This window comes from Nesoenas mayeri, assembly GCF_963082525.1.
Source record: "Nesoenas mayeri genome assembly, chromosome: 16".
Classification (NCBI taxonomy): Eukaryota; Metazoa; Chordata; class Aves; order Columbiformes; family Columbidae; genus Nesoenas; species Nesoenas mayeri.
In genome coordinates, this window is record NC_137562.1 from 10,590,746 (window position 1) to 10,606,436 (window position 15,691).

The window sequence follows — 15,691 nt, forward strand, 5'->3', positions numbered from 1 at the left end:
AAAACCTGCTGCGCCGACGTGGTCCCCCTCGACGCCACAGATCGCGGAGACGGGATAAACGACCGTAACCCGGGTCATCCCGGGCTGAGCACACGCAGGGGCGGACAGGCCCTCGGCGGGAACAAGGGCCCTGCTCCGTCCCACCGCCTTGGTCCGCCCGCCCTTCCCGCACCGGGGCCTGCCACGGCCGCCGTGCCCGGCTGCGAGCAGCCAGCCTGGAGACCGGTGTCGGGCGGGGCCCGAGCCCGCGGCCGCTCTGGGGGACGCAGGATCCCGGGAATCCCGGGATCGGGCCCGGCCGCGCTGTCGGTCTCCTAGCAACGCGGCGCGGGTTGCCGGGGGCGTGGTTAAGCGTCCGCGACGCGTGACGAAGTTCCGGTCGGTAAGAGGACGTGTCCCTGTCGCGCGCGGGCCGGAAGCGGAGCGCGGGGGGAGCAGCTGCCATGGAGGAGGCCGCGGCGCACAACGGCACCGGGCCCGGCGCCCCCGCGCCCGCCCGCCCGCCCGCCACCCCCGAGGGCATGGCGCTGGCCTACGGCAGCCTCGTCCTCATGGCGCTGCTGCCCATCTTCTTCGGGGCGCTGCGCTCCGTCAGCTGCGCCAAGAGCAAGGTACCACCGGGGCCGCCCGGGCTCCCCGCGCCGGGACAGCCGCCCCCTCCGCACCGGGGGGCGCACCCGCCTCCCTCCAGCCCGTGCCCGGCGGCGGGGGCTGCCCCCCGCCCCTCCCGGGAGACCCTCCGGGGCTTCCCCCCCGCCCGGGTGCCCCCGGGTACCGCATCCTGCGGCGGCTGCGGGGGCCAAGGTGTGGAGGGCAGACACCGGGGGGTGGCAGCAGGGGACCCCGGGGGATGGTCTGGCATCCCTCGGACTCTTCTCCAGCCTCATCCTCGCTGTCCCCATCAGTTCAAGTGCTGCAGAACTCGTCACTGCTCCTGTGCCCCCAGCAGAGACGCTGTGCTGGGGGGACTCTCTGTGGCTTTGCTCCCCAGACCTGCAGGGCTGGGCTTGGTCCCCAGGCTGCTGCACTGCACCCCCACCTGCACCCCTGCAGCCCATCTTGCTGCTCTGCGTTTTGGGCAGCAGATGGGACTTAAATCCCAACCCTTTGGCTCCTGAAGCTCAGTAGAAGGGGCTGTTTTACACTGTCTGATTTATTGCAGATTTTTAAAGCCCTTTGCCTGGCCTTACATCCAGCTTCAGGGGTTTCAGCCGATTTTACCGGGTTCCTGACAGCAGAGGGCTGCCGGCAGCACCCGGCTGTGGGTCTGGGGGGTGGATTTCTCTTCCCTCACGCCCCAGGGAGCGAGAGGCTGTTTGGGCACTTCTGTGCCGCCGGGCGCTGCCAGGCAGCAGCTGTGCCTGAGAGAAGCTGCTGCTCTGTCCAAACTTCGCTTTATGTAAGGGTTTTTGTTCATGTGCGCTTGGTCTGACGCTGGCTGCAGGTGTTTGTGTGACATTAGATGTCTGGGCAGGGGAACGGGCAGCCCTCTGCCTCCCCTCTGACAGCTGAAGGTCTCTTGTGGGAGGTGGCTCGGAAGTGGGCTGGTTCACCTGGTGTCAAGGTGTCTCAGAAGGCAAAAAGGGTTTATAAACCTGGAACTTTTGAGCATGAGGAGTGTTGCAAGAGTGAGGTGAGGGATGAAAAGGTGATGGGAGAGGAACGTCATCGCGGGCGATGGCCAGATGGTGCACACAGATGGGCAGGCTGTTGGGGCGTGCGCAGCGAGGGGACCCGGCTCCCCTCGGGGCTCGGGGAGAAAAGAACAACGCCAGCGCAGTGGGCAGGGATGTTTTTTCTTTTTCCCTACTCCAAGAGGAAAAAAGCCATAAATTGTGGCAGCCCTTGGAGTGCCATATGCAAGGTTTTGATTTTTCCGCCTCAGGCTCTGCCTGTGACACAGACCCAGCTCCGGGAATAACAGGGGCCAGTGGTTGCCCAGCCTCTCTCAAAGCTGCCACAGAACCCCGCTTGTTGTGTCTGTTCACCTGTGCACAGGTGGGGACCCGGAGCAGGGGCTGACCCACTCCTGTCCTCTCCTTCGCTCCCCAGAACTCCTCGGACATGCCAGAGACCATCACCAGCCGAGATGCTGCTCGTTTTCCCATCGTGGCCAGTTGTACCCTGTTGGGCCTCTACCTCTTCTTTAAAGTAAGTGAGTGACGCCGGTGCCTTCATCCTCCCTGCCTGGTCAGGAGCTCCTGAAATGGGGTCAACTCCATTTTTGGCTTCCCCTGGCTGGAGGCCCTTAGCATTGGGACAGAAAGCATGTGTAAGGCTGCAGAGCTCAAGCTCGTCAGTGTCACCAAGCAGTAGGGCATCAGTTCTCACCTGAATTTTAATAGCTTGGGGTAAATCAGAGCCCATTTGTGCACAGGGCGGTTCTGGAGAGCTGCTGAGTGGCTCTGTCCTCCTTCCTGCAGTGCATGAGTTATTTTTTGACCTGAGCGGCTGTAGATGTGCGACAGCTCACAGGCCTGTTGTGCTCATTCTGTGAGCAGGCGGCTATTTCCAACATATTTCCCATCAGCAGTGCAAGAATTTGGGTTATTCCAGCTATTCTCCTCATCTCCCTGGAGCACCGACACCGCAGCTGCTGAGCACAACGTGAAGAGCTGCAGATGGGGCGGACGCTGCAGTAACCGACCCCTACTGTCTGGCTTTGTCTTGCAGATATTCTCACAAGAGTACATCAATCTCCTGCTTTCCATGTATTTCTTTGTGCTGGGGATCCTGGCCCTGTCTCACACCATCAGGTACAGCAGAACAAGGGTTGTGACTGGGTGGGGTGTCCAGGGCTGCCTCCTCTGCGAGGGCATGGAGGTTATTTGGGGTTTCTTGAGCACGGTTGCCTCGTGGCAGAGCCAAGTCCCAGCTCACGGGAAGTTTTCCCTCAGAAAAGGTGTGAAGGGCTCTCCATGGAGGCCCAGAGCTGCTGTGAACGCTTCCTGATGGGGCAGCCAAGGGCAGAACCAAAGTCTTGGAGGTCCTGCCAATCTGGGACCCTGTGCAGCCTCACTGGGAGAGCTGGCGGGGGTGTGGGCAGCCACTGGTGTGGGACAAGGCCAGCCCTGCCCCACGGAGCTGCTCTGCCTTCTCAGAGTCCTCACTGCTCTCCAGAGGGGAGAGCTCCTTGGTGTCCCTGTTCCCCTTACTGGGATGGCTGGAATGGGCAGCTGGAGCTCGTGGAAACATCCCCCAGCTCCCACTCTGATGCTCGGCACGAGGTTTTGAAAGTTCAGGCTGTTTCAGTAACTGAAAAACTGGTTTCCTGTTTCCTGAGCTCTGGACGTTGGAGACCAGATGCTCTCCCTGGGCTGGTGCTGTGACTGGGGCTTCATCCCGGCTCCTGGTGTTGTGGGAGGGTGGTTCAGGGCTGGCACAGCCAGTTCTGGGTGCCCAGACACATTTGGTGCCCGGGGGGCTGCTGGGGGGCACGGTGAACCTGATGGGGGCTGGACTGGGTCCTGACTTCTCTGTGCCTGGAGCATTTTGGGGGCCTGTCACACACGCGCAGGTTATCCCTCTGGGGAGAACGAAGTCCCACGTTGCTTCTGTCCAACAGCCCTTCCCTGCACCTCTCGTTTCAGCCCCATGATGAACAGATTCTTCCCTGCAAATTTCCCCAACAAACAATACCAGCTGCTCTTCACCCAGGGCTCCGGGGACAGCAAGGAGGGTACGTTGGTCTCTGCGGGGGACTGAACGTTTCTGCCTTTACCATTCTGTTTCTTGTGCACTTGGTGTTTTGACTTTCAGCCCATTGAAACCGGCTTCTCACAGACTCACCTCTTGCTCCCGTTGCGCTTCTGTAGCCAGCATGAGCCCTGTGTCTGTGCAGAGCTGGGGCTGCCGCCTGCACCGTCCTGCGCCAGCAGCTGCCTCCCTCCCTGCTGCCTCTGCCTGGCAGCGAAACCCCAGAAATGGATCCCTGAGCACTACAGGAACAGAGCTGTGGCCACTATTAAATGTGCTACCTTTATTTCATCTCCTTAGGCAGCGTAGTACCAACTTTTGTGCTGCCTTAGCTGATCTGATTCAAATCTCCACACTGGTAGATGTTTTGGTTTCCTGCCCCATAGCTTTACTGGTAAGGGAAAACTTCATCTAGAGATACCAGCAGGAGTTAACTGGTGCAGGAAGAGGGAGAAGCTCTGCCCCTCCTGCCTCAGCCTGTGCCTGAATCCAATTTCCTCGCTGCCAGCAGGATGGCAGATGCTGTCCATGTGGCAGGGTCTGCCTGGAGGGGAAGGTCCGGCCTTGCCAGGCCCGGCTCTGGCTCACAGTCAGTCTGCACGTGTTTACTGTGGGCATGGCTACTCCTGGGGACACAGTCCCCTTGTTTAGGACACGAGGGCTGCATCTCTGTGTCCCCCCTGCTGTAAAGTCACTCGTCTCTGCCCTGCGTGAGAAGTGGGGAGCTGCCTGGGCTGCCCAAAATCTGACTTCTCGGTTTTATTGCAGAAATAGTAAATTACGAGTTTGACACCAAGGATCTCGTGTGCCTGGCCCTGAGCAGCATTGTGGGCGTCTGGTACCTGCTGAGGAAGGTGAGGGAACCCCAGCCCTATTCAGGGGGAGCAAGGACCGGGCTGGATTTGACCCAGTTCCGCACAAGGCGCCTGCAGGCTGAGGCCACAGCTCGGCATGTGCAGTGGGACCCAAATCTCCTTTTCCTGCTGTTTTCAGCACTGGATCGCCAACAACCTCTTCGGGTTAGCGTTCTCCCTCAACGGGGTGGAGCTGCTGCACTTGAACAACGTCAGCACTGGCTGCATCTTGCTTGGAGGCCTCTTCATCTACGATGTCTTCTGGGTAAATGGGAGCGTTCCCCGGGGCAGACATCAGCCACAGACGTTGGTGGAAGGCGTGTGCGGGGTGTTGTGCCTCTTTGGAGGCAGCAGGCTGGTTGGACGCATGTTTGTAGTCAGGATTTCCACTTTCTCAGCCCAAAAGGGTGTGGTGGGGATGATGACAGAATCAAACAGGGGCAGAACGTGGCTCAGCAAATGTTTATTCGTTTAATCTCTGGCTTGGAGAGCGCAGGGCTGGCGGGGATCTCGTCAGGGCTGGTGTGGGGTACCTGGGTGTGCGGTGCATCCCATTTGGTGACTCGCGTTCCCAGCTGAGCTCTTCCCAGTGCCTGGCAGAGCTGGAGGATGAGACTGCTCTGGGGTGTGCTGATCCTGTTTGTGAGCTGTGCCTCACCTCCGTCACCTGCCAGCTTCGTTAGCGTCCTTGTGCTCTCCTGTGCAGGGGACTGAACCCTGGAAAGCCTCCAGCCTCTCCCTCAGCCTGTGCAGAGCCCCAACATCTGCATTTTGAGGTTTTCCTGATTCCTCTCCAATGGGATCCTCCTTTCCCCTTGTCATGTCCCCTTGCCATGTCCCAGCATCACCCTCCTGAGTTATTGGGTTTCCGAAAGTCTGAGAGCCTTGTGCACCATGCAGTCTGTCCAGCAGCTCAGCAGCTGCATAATCCTTCCTTATTTAAGCCTGGCTACTCTGTGATTCTGTACTTGGCCAGTGCTGCCTGTTTCACAGGCTCGTTAACAGCTCTGTGGTTCATTAGCCCATGTGCCTCTTCCTCCGCTGCACTCAGCTGGAGAGGACTCGGCACACCCGGTGCCTCATGCCCTGCTCGGGGTGTGAGTGTCTTCCCGGTGCTTCATGGACAGTGAGAGCACAACCCTTGCTGCTCCCTTTGCCGCTGTCTCCTGCTTCAGTTTCCCCAGCAGGTCAGTGGGTCACCACAGCCCCACAAAAGGGTTATCCTGAGGTGGAGATCCTCTCACTGTGCCCCGTGCTTTCCCCTGGGTGCTGGGCTCCCTTGCAGGCCTCCTCTGCCCACAGTTCTGCCGCTTTTTGTCTATTTCTGCCAGTGAGGCCACTCCGAGCCCCAAGGTGAGGCCATAGCCGAGCATGTGCATGTCCCTGTGCGGCTGTGCTCACCCCCTACCCCTCTGCTTGCCCCTAGGTCTTTGGGACCAATGTGATGGTGACAGTTGCCAAATCGTTCGAGGCCCCGATCAAACGTGAGTAGATCTTTTGTGTGCTGGAGTGGGGGCTGTCCTGTGCACCCCCTTCCTTTGGGAGGTGGCTCAGAAGGTGGGCTGGCAGCAAGGAGTGTCCCCTTAGACTGCTGCCGGTGTCGCTGACCCGCAGGGAGCTGGGCAGGGTCTCTGCAGAGGGGATAGTCTGCACCCTGAGAGCAGGCAATTTCACCTCATTTAAAAAATACCAAAACAACCCTGCCAAAAAAACCAGCAGAGGTGAATTTGTGCAGTTATGGAGCACACAGAGGTTTGGGAGCTGGGGCTGAACCCTGTGCACGGGGCTGGCCCCAAATCCCTGTTTCCATCCCAGCTGAGGGCAGAGGTTTTGCCCTGCTCCGGTCCTTTTTTGCCAGGCCCAGTGGTGCTGAGTTCTGCTCGGCACAAACATGCCCCCTCATTGTCCCTCTCCTTGTCTCCGTCTCTGCCCCTCGCAGTGGTTTTCCCTCAGGACCTGCTGGAGAAGGGACTGGATGCCGACAACTTTGCCATGCTGGGTTTGGGAGACATTGTCATTCCAGGTGAGGACAGAAGAAAGTGGACGTGGCCAGGATTGTCCCTCTGAAGGGGCTGCGGGAGCTGAGCGGGTCTCTGGCTCTGTCCTTAGTGCTGCCAGAGCCCCACGGGTCCCCGCCGGGGCTGGGGGGTGTCCCGGCAGGTCCGGGTGCTGTCCCGGTGCCTTGTGCCACGAGAGGGCACTGTCTCCCCGGGCATGGCCCCGGAGGCGCTGCGGGTCCTGCCTGGCTCCCGCAGCCTGCTGTCCCCTCACTGTCCCCTTGTCCCCGCAGGGATCTTCATTGCCTTGCTGCTGCGGTTTGACATCAGGTGAGTAGGTGGCAGGGAGGGGACTCTGCCTGGTTGGATCTTGCAGAATATTTGTGCTGCCTTTATAGAGGAAAAAGAGGAAGGCAGGAGCGCAGCCGTGTGCTCCCCCCGGGGCTGGGAGGGGGCTGCAGGGCGAGGGGAAGCTCTTGGAAGAGTAGGTGTGATCAGGGCTGGCTTTGTGGTGGTGTCATGAGCACTGGGGTGATTTGTTTGAGCTCACGGGCCTTGCTGTGTGCGCAGCAGGGGGGCAGCAGCATGCAACAGCCCCCCCAGCCGCCCTAGGACCACGGAAGAGCAGGCAGAGCTGCTGTGCAGGGGCACTGAGGGGAGATTGCGAGTTCATGGGAAAACCCTGAGGGTGCTGGGGCCCAGGAAGCGCTCATGTGGATGCAAATCTGTCCCGGGCAGAGCTGGCTCTCGCAGGGCTGGGGGAAGTGGCTCCGTCCCATGCAGGGAAGCTGCTTCCACCGCCGGGGTGCAGCTTTCGGCACTTGCCGCACACCAAAAGTCTCTGGTGGGGGAGCTGCCAGGAACAGGCTGTGTGTGTGACCGCGGTGGGGTGGCCCAGCTGCTGTCACACAGACCCTCTGGGCTGGCCCAGCCCTTCCAGGTGTTTCCACCCACATCGCGCCTGCACCTGCTGGGAATCCCCGTTCCCGCAGGCTGTCCTGCGGAAAACAGCACGGGCTGAGCACCAGGAACCGGCTGGGCCTCCCCAAGGAGATGGGACCCTCTCCCTGGGCCCCAGCACCCATTCCTTCCAGCACCAATTCCTTCCCCCCCAGCAGCAGGATCGCATGTCCCAACCCCTCATGCAGGTGTCACCCCCTCCAGTCCCACCCCGCTCCCACAGCACTGGGGGCTGTGCTGGTGGCAGTCCCCGCACTGGGGGTGTCTGCGAGCGCTGGCCCGACTCCATTTCAGTCACTGGCGTCCCAGACCTGAGGTCACTGGGCTCCCTTTCCCTACAGCCTGAAGAAGAACACGCACACGTATTTCTACACCAGCTTTGTGGCCTACATCTTCGGGCTGGGCCTGACCATATTCATCATGCACATCTTCAAGCACGCCCAGGTGAGCTCCGCCGCGCAGAGGCACGTCCCGGGTGGGACCTGCCAGCTTGGCCACGACGTTCCTGCATCGTGCCAGGAAAGAGCAGCTGCATTCCTTGTCTTGACTTTGGTTCTCCAGTGCCACCCAGTACCTTTCCCTGCCCAAAACTTGTGTGCCTGGCTGGAGGAGAGTCCTGTTTGGGGCAAGGCTGGTTTAGGCAGCTGTGTTTCCAACAGCAGCACCTCAGTTGGGCTCTCCTGTGTTTCTGTGGCTCTTTGCAACCAAGCTGGCTCTGCAGACCCACCCTCCATGCTGCAGAGGGGCCCTGGGAGCACCACGGATGCTGTCACTGCTCTGTACGGGGCCCTCAGTGTGTCGATGGCCCACTGGGACCTCACGGCGAGGGTTTTGTGCTGGTGCAGCTGTATCTCAGCTCTGAAAGCTGCTTCTGGGGCATTAACCCTCTGTGTAGCCCTGTGACAGATGCCGTGGGTGCTGAGGGGACAGGACCAACTCGCTTTGCACTCCTCGCGAGGACTGATTTGTGGTTTAACAGTAGTTTTTCTTTCCCGCCAGCCTGCCCTGCTGTACCTGGTCCCCGCATGCATCGGATTCCCGCTTCTTGTGGCCTTGGCAAAGGGAGAAGTAACTGAAATGTTCAGGTGAGCCTCAGCTGGGGCCGGAGCTGTTTAGCCCCCGGCGCTGGAACGCACGAAGCGTGCAGATGTTCCCACGCCTGGGCACAGCTGGAGGGACGGGTTCATCTGGGCACACTCTGGGTGTGTGTGTGGGTGGAGGGAGCGGATCTGTGTCCGTACACGCCAGCCCTGGCTCCAGCCGCTTCCTTGGAGCCACGTGAGAGCTTTGCTGCGGTACCAGCAGGCAGCAGCATCTGGTATCGCTTTCCACCCCGGTGACAAGCTCTTCCCGTGCGCTGGCAGGCCGTGGAGGGTGGGACCGCACACCTGGTGCTGAAATACTCGGTCATTGTGTCCCAGGGCCTGTGGGTGGGGGAGAACGGAGCTGGATCCGGCTGCCGGAGCAGCCAGGGCTGGTTCCAGCACATCCCGGCCTCCCGGCGCGGGTGAAGAATCCTGGTTTGCAGCAGTCGTCCTGCCCAGGGGATGGCAGGTGTGGAGAAAGGGGCTGTGTGGTGCCGTTGCTCTGCAGCTCCTCTCTGCCTGCCACACACCAGGTGTTTGCCTGTTTGCTGGCAGCAGGCAGCTCTGGTCTCCTGCCCGGACTGTCCCCTCTGAGCTGCGCAGAGCCTGGCCGGGCACTCCGGGAGCTGTTTGTGCACTGTGCTCGATGCTCGGTGGTGGTGGCCCAGCTTGAGGATGGCTGAAGCAGCGGAGGGAAGGGAACACCCATCCCAAAGCAGGGTTGTGAACCCCCCTCAGCCTTTCCACTCCGGGGGTGCTCCTGCCCAAACCCCCAGCCTGCTCAAAGGGAAACCAGCACCCATCTGGGCGCAGCGGGGAGCATCAGTTCCCCCCACTCCCCTGGGAGACGCGGGTCTGCATGTTCCCACCCGGCTCTTGGCTGGGCTGGCTCCCCAGCCCCCCTGCACCTGCCCAGCCTTTGATGTTTGCTGCTGCAGGCGCTGCCTGTCCTGGGATCGGCTTTCCTGTGCACCTGGGATCCCGCAGCCGCTCTCCCCGGTGCTGTGACTCACCAGCTGACAGTGCCGGCACCTCCTGTGCCAGGAAACTGGGGAGAGATGAGCTGTCAGTCCGGCCCTGCTTGCAGCAGGGGGCTGGCAGCCAGGCACTGGGGGCTGATGCCCCCACAGAGCATCAGAACAAGCTGCTCTGGCAGCAAAGCGCTGCCCGCTGCTGCTCTCTGAGTGCTTCCAGGGCGAGCGCAGCAGCCTGGGGGCTTGCAGCTTTGGACCCTGAGCTCCAGCGCCCCTGAAAGTCACCTCAGCTGCAGGCAGAGGAAATGGGAAGCGACGGGACTCGTGCCTGGAGGGCAGCGGCTCCCACCGCAGGAATCCCACCAGGTGTAGCTCCCCGTCACGGCTTTGGTACGCCCTGATCCTACCCTGTGGTCTCTGCTGCGCACCGTGAGCTGCCTGCGCACCGTGAGCTGCCTGCACGCTGTGTCTCGCATGCTCTGATGCAGGGCCAAACGCAGGCAGCGCTGCTGGGAGGGCGGGAGCAAGCAGATCTGTGCTGCAGGCCCGGGGAAGGTGCTGATGGAGCAGAGGTGGACAGCACTGGGTCAATTTTGCGGCTCCCAGCCTTGGCAGCCTCCCTGGGCAGGCCGTGACCCTCACTCGTCAGCAGTGGGGAACCCACTCAGAGCTGCTGCAGATGAGCTGTTGTTGAGTGGCAGGAAAGCGTCTAAGGACACGACTAAAACAGGGAGATTCAGGCTCAACATGCAGAAGGAATTGTTGCCCCTGAGGGTGGTGAGAGCCTGGCCCAGGCTGCCCAGAGAGGTGGTGGATGCCCCATCCCTGGAGACATCCCAGGCCAGGCTGGAAGGGGCTCTGACCAACTGAGCTGGGTGATGTCGCTGCTCATGGCATTGGTTTGCAGCAGTCTCCCTCCAAAATTCTTCTGCTTTTTCTCTCTCCCCCCTCTCATTTCTGTCCTCATCTTCCCTCTGTCCTCTCCTGCTTCCTTTCTCTTCCGCAGCTATGAATCCTCTGCTGAAATCTTGCCACACACACCGAGACTTACCCACTTCCCCACCGTGTCCGGCTCGCCGGCCAGCCTGGCTGATTCCATGCAGCAGAAACTGTCCTGTCCCCGCCGACGCCGGCAGCAAAGCCCCAGTGCCATGTAGCAATCACACGCGGTGCCCTTTCTCTGTCGCTCTGGCCAGGTAGGGGCTGTTCCCGGCTGTCCCCTGTCCCCAGGCACAGGCAGCAGCTGTCACCTCATTGCTGTGGGACAGCTGCTCTCTCTGGCTCTGAGGGAGAGGGTTTGACACCTCTGGCCTCACTGTGCTGCAGTGCTCTTGGGTTTCCTCTGCCAGGGCCCTGGGGATGGTGCCAGGGGATTTGCAGCCGGAGGAGCAAGCCCTGAGGGGATGTCACTGCTCTTGGTCTTGCTGTGGCTCCTTTGGTGGCACCGGTGCTTGGTGTGGCAGCGTGGGGCTATCCAAGGTCTCCGAATGTGCTCTTGGGAGTGAGGATGGGCACAGAGCTGGGGGAAGCACCAGCCCATGGCTGGGTACTCCCCATCCCTGGTGTCTGAGCGGGTGTCACAGTGCTTGTCTCCCCACTTGGGCTCTGCCCCATCGGACTTCCTGCACCAGGGGGTGATGGCTGGAGCTGACCCCTCCTCAGCACAATGGGGCAGACCCCAAACCTGCCGCCTGGGCTGGTCTGTCCCTGCCAGGCACAGATCTCTGTCCCCAAGGTCTGGCCCCACTCACTGCTGTCTCTTGTCCCCAGCTACGAGGACAGCTCTACCCCCAAGGACGTGCCGGGGGCCTCCAAAGAAGAGACGACAGAAGCCGCCAAGAAGGAGAAGTGACCTTGTCCACGGGCCGTGCCCGGTGCCGCTGGGCTGGGGCCCTTCCAGACCCTCTGCAAGTGACAGACGACGAAACAATTGTGCAAAAGCATCATGTTGTGTGTGTGGGAGCAGCTGCCCAGGTGGGGCATCGATGTTACCGCATCGCCGCCCCCCCTGCCTGGTGACCTCCTACGGGGGGTACAAGGCGGGTGGGGGGGCAGACCACAGGCTGGTTTTTAAATTTTGTATTGTGCATTTGCTTTCTCTCATATTAAACCATGTTGAAGGAAGGAAGGAAGGAGCGCTGGTCTGGCAGTGCCGCAGCCTTGTTCTCCCTGTGGGGCCCGTGGCCGTTGTCCGGCTGTTTCCAAGTGACCGTCCCCTTCCCCCTCCTGCTCCTGTGCTCGGCCTCAGCCTGCGCCCCCCCGCCGCAACAGCCAGATTTAGGGCCACAGTTGATGACCCCTAGCCTGTCCTGGGGTGGGTTTGATCTGAGGTCTCACCCTGGGGCTGGGATCGGGGTGCAGGAACCCTGCGGTTTCGGGACGAGCTCTGCCTTGCCTGTGGGGGGGGCTCAGCAGACGGGCTAAGCCCCCACAGCCTTGGAGAGCAGGACAGAAGGGAAGGAGCTGGGGGACCCCAGTCCCAGAGTGGGCTGAAGGGCGTGGGCTGTCCCTTGTCCTTGTGGGGGGCTGGGGCCGCGGGGGCAGCTCCAGCAGCTGCCACATGTCCTGCAGCACCGGCCCTGTCCTCCCTGCCCGCCCTCGGGCAGGCGTGTGGAGGATCCAGCATCCCTTTGGCCATGCCCACTGCCAGAATAAATAGAAAGTGTTTGCCGGCTTGGCAGCTCCGCCACAAAAGCCGTATTGAACCATTATTCCCCACGTCGGCTGCGAGCACTAAAAGTGGCGCCTCGCGTTCTGCCATCTAATGACCCTTCGCAGTCTCCTACAGATGTTTTCTATGACTTGCAGCTCCTTTTCCAACAGCCCTGTCCGCAAAAACAAGAGGGGCCACTTTAATTCCAATTAAATACCTCCAGCTAAGCAAACAGTGTGCAGCAAGGCCCGGGCAGCGCGGCTGCCGGCCCGGCCCATGGAGTCGCTGAGTCTAGACTCCAGATGTGGTTTCACCAGCCTCCAGTGTCCCGTGGAAAACCGGTGCTGGCTTTGCTGCGGGGCGCAGCGCTCTGCCCGAGCTGGGGTCCTGCTCACTGCCGTGGTGTGACAGCACGGAGCCCCTGGTGTGGGTCTGGCACCACGTCCCATGAGGTGCCATGTCCTCCCTGGCTCCGGGTGGTGGGAGCCTGATGCCACCGTAGCCTTGTGCCCATCCCCGTGCAGCCTCCTCAAGCGCACAGGGACACGCTGGGGGGCTGCATGTTACCCCCAGCCCCTCACGGCCCTCCCGCCCTGCAGAGCTGGGGACACCCGTACGGATTGCAAGTACGTGTGGTGCGAGCGGCAGGGAGCCAGGAGTTTTCCCAGGGCACAGAAGGCCTGGGGAGGGGACAGCAGGGTCACCCCGCCCTGCCCAGCTGATACGCGGGTGCTGGCCCGGAGGAAGGAAGCACTCAGGCCTGCGAGGATCTGCCCCTGGAGCTGGCGCCTCGGCGCCCCCGGGCTTGCTCGCCCGCTGCACCTGGCCCGCGGCACCATCGGCACCTCCGCTCCGGGGCTGCGCGGCTCCACGCTGTCTGGGCTGCCGCTAGGCCACCTTCCCCTCACCGCAGGGTCCGTCCGGATCGGAGGGGTGGGCTGCGGAAACAGGAATGTGCTGGCTCCAGCAAGAAACCTCTGTCTGCGGAGCTGGGCGCAGCTGGGACAGGGGCTGGAGCCAGAGCCAGCCCACCCTGCGGCTGGCAGCGTGGGATTGGGGTGATCTCCCCCATGGCCCCTCGGGGCAGCCGTGCAGGTGCCCACTGGTGAGGGGAGCCCTTAGGCCCCCTCCCCTCATGCCGAGCTCCTGCGGGGATTGCAGCAGGGTGCGATGGGCTGAGCTGAGGGTGCACAGCGGGCACCCCTGGGTGCCCATGCCAGGCAGCAGGGTGCTGGTCTCATGGGTGGGGAGTGCTGGTGCCTGGAAAGGGGGGAGACACCGGAGCTACTTGTCCCCAGAGCCCTGCAGAGCGTCCCCACCACAGCTGGTAGGGCGTGCTGGATGTCCTGTGCAGGGCTGGGGATGCCCAGCACAGTGGGGGTGCCAGCTGTGAGAGCCGGGGTCCTGCAAGCGGTGGGTGCTGGAGCAGGGAGGAAGCAGCCAAGAGCAGCCCCAGCCGGCGAGGAGGGGCAGGAAGCTGGAATAAATCCCAGGAAGGGCCGCCTGGCTCCAGCTGGTCTGGGTTGCAGCGGATGGAGCCGGGGACGGGAAGGGAGAAGGCGGGAGAGGAACGCACAGGGGCTTTCTCAGGCCTCAGTCCTGCTCCAGCTGTGCCGACGGCCCCAGCTCAGCATCATGCTGCGGGCACTGGGGGCTGCAGGCTCTGCACAGCCCCAGCGCTGAGGTGCGCGTGTCCCCGGGGCCGATCCATGGATAGCACGGGCTGAGGGGACCTCGATGGAGTGCAGCCCCCAGCCAGGGCAGGAGCAGCCCAGGTTTAGGGAACCCATGCTGTCCTGCAGCCCTGCAGAGCTGTGTGTGCCCGAGCGTGGGGCTGGGTGGTGCTGGGGCTGGCGTGCTGGCTGGTCCCTGTCCCCGTCATCTCTGCAACACTGGCAGCCCCCACAGCCCCTCGCTGGCCTGGCGTGGCCATGCCCTGTGTGGTCCCGGTGGGGCGTGGGGCGGCCAGGGGCTTTGATGTCCTTGGCTGCTGGGCAACCCCTGCTCTGCGCAAAGCAGCCGCCCCCCTGGCCGGGCTGAGCCCCGCCAGCACCATATGGCCGAGGCCGCTGTTACCGCGCTGCACTCCCGGTTCCCAGAATTGAGATGGAAATGAAGCTATCTGTCTTGCCGGACAACGCCGGCGATGCTGGCCAGAATGCCGTGCCGGGACCCTGCGCACAGCTGTGGCCAGGGCAGAGTCCTGGGGACGTGCTGGCACCCCTGAACACAGCACCCCAACGTGCAGAGGGCCATGGTGAGGGTGTCCCGCAGTCAGGGACATTCCAGGAAACAGGGCCACCGGCAGCTAGGGTGGCTATGCCACTTGTGCTATGACACCCGTTACGGCAGCGCAGCCTGTCCCGATCCCCACGCTGCCCGGGGTGGTCAGGGCCGTGGGCAGGGTGCCCACTGGGGCGTGGGGGCCGGCTTGTCCCTACTGCAGCACATTGTTGGTGGCGCAGCTGGCGGCGCCCGGCCGGCCAGCGGCACTGAAAGGCATTCCTGTGGACAATGTCCCTGGCCTCCCCGCCGCGGCCCGGCCGCCGCTGCCAGATGGGGGCTAATTAGCAGCTTTGAGAGCCGCGGTGGGAACCGGGCAGCACCAGGCCCTCCGCTGAGCCCTGAATGGAGGGGGCGACCCCAGCACTCTGCCCACCCTGGGAACCGCCACCGCACCGGGGTGGGGGACACAGGGAGGAGGGACAGAGGGAGGGACAGAGGGCTGGAGGGATTGAGGGACAGGGGGATGCAGCTCCCTCCCAGCCGTCGCAGCCATGGCACTGCAGCCCACCCTGGCAGCCCTGTCCTCTGGCAAGCAGGGGGCAGCTGAGGACAGTGCAGGGTCGGGGTGCACTGGATCCACACTGTTGGGGTGCCCCAGCCCCATGGGTGTGCATCTGTCTGCGCATTCATCCGTGTGTGTGTATGTGTGTATGTGTGTGTGTGAATGTCCTGATGACATGCGTGTGCACCCACAGGTCTGTGCATCTGCATGAATCTTCCTGTGCACGTGTGTTTGTGTATGTCCATCCATCCGCGCGTGTACAAGCCTCCCTGTGTGCACACATGCACTGACATCCACGTGTCTATGTGTCTGTCCTTGTGTGCAGGGACTCAAATCCCGCAGCTCTGCCCGCACAGCCCCCGCTCGCTGCTGCACTGTTCCGTGCTTGTTCAGGGATGGCCGGGGGTCTCTGTCAGCGCTGCCCGGCCGAGCTGCGGCTCCGGGGGGCCGGGGTCCTGCTGGCCCCGCCCGGGGCTCCCGGCCCCGCTGCTGGCAGGGCGCTGGCTGCGCCTCCCTGCAGGTGCGAGGTTAACGAGAAGTAACGCTAATTACCGCCCGGATCGGAAGCCCTGCAGGGCAGGGACCGGCTCTGGGCTGCCTTGCACGGAGGTTGCAGCCGCACCGGCAGGGCCGTCCCCGTCCCCCCGCGGCTGGAGTGGGGTACGAGCGGGGAGACCCCGGGGC

The 15,691-nt window shown here is 62.5% G+C and overlaps 1 protein-coding gene across 2 annotated transcripts; it reads left to right on the forward strand.

Moving 5' to 3' along the window:
* Window positions 1–400: 400 nt before the first annotated feature.
* On the forward strand, window positions 401–11,687 carry HM13 (histocompatibility minor 13). 2 transcript variants are annotated; one of them, XM_080354492.1, is made up of 13 exons: window positions 401–611; window positions 2,053–2,151; window positions 2,674–2,756; window positions 3,591–3,679; window positions 4,465–4,550; window positions 4,690–4,815; window positions 5,977–6,034; window positions 6,490–6,573; window positions 6,841–6,877; window positions 7,849–7,951; window positions 8,507–8,592; window positions 10,573–10,762; window positions 11,337–11,687. In XM_080354492.1, the coding sequence occupies exons 1-12, from the start codon at window positions 444–446 to the stop codon at window positions 10,721–10,723; spliced, it is 1,170 nt and encodes a 389-aa protein (XP_080210618.1). In that variant the 5' UTR covers window positions 401–443; the 3' UTR covers window positions 10,724–10,762; window positions 11,337–11,687. The 2 variants fall into 2 exon arrangements, with proteins under 2 accessions (XP_080210618.1, XP_080210619.1); XM_080354493.1 differs by lacking the exon at window positions 10,573–10,762.
* The last annotated feature ends 4,004 nt before the right edge of the window (window positions 11,688–15,691 follow it).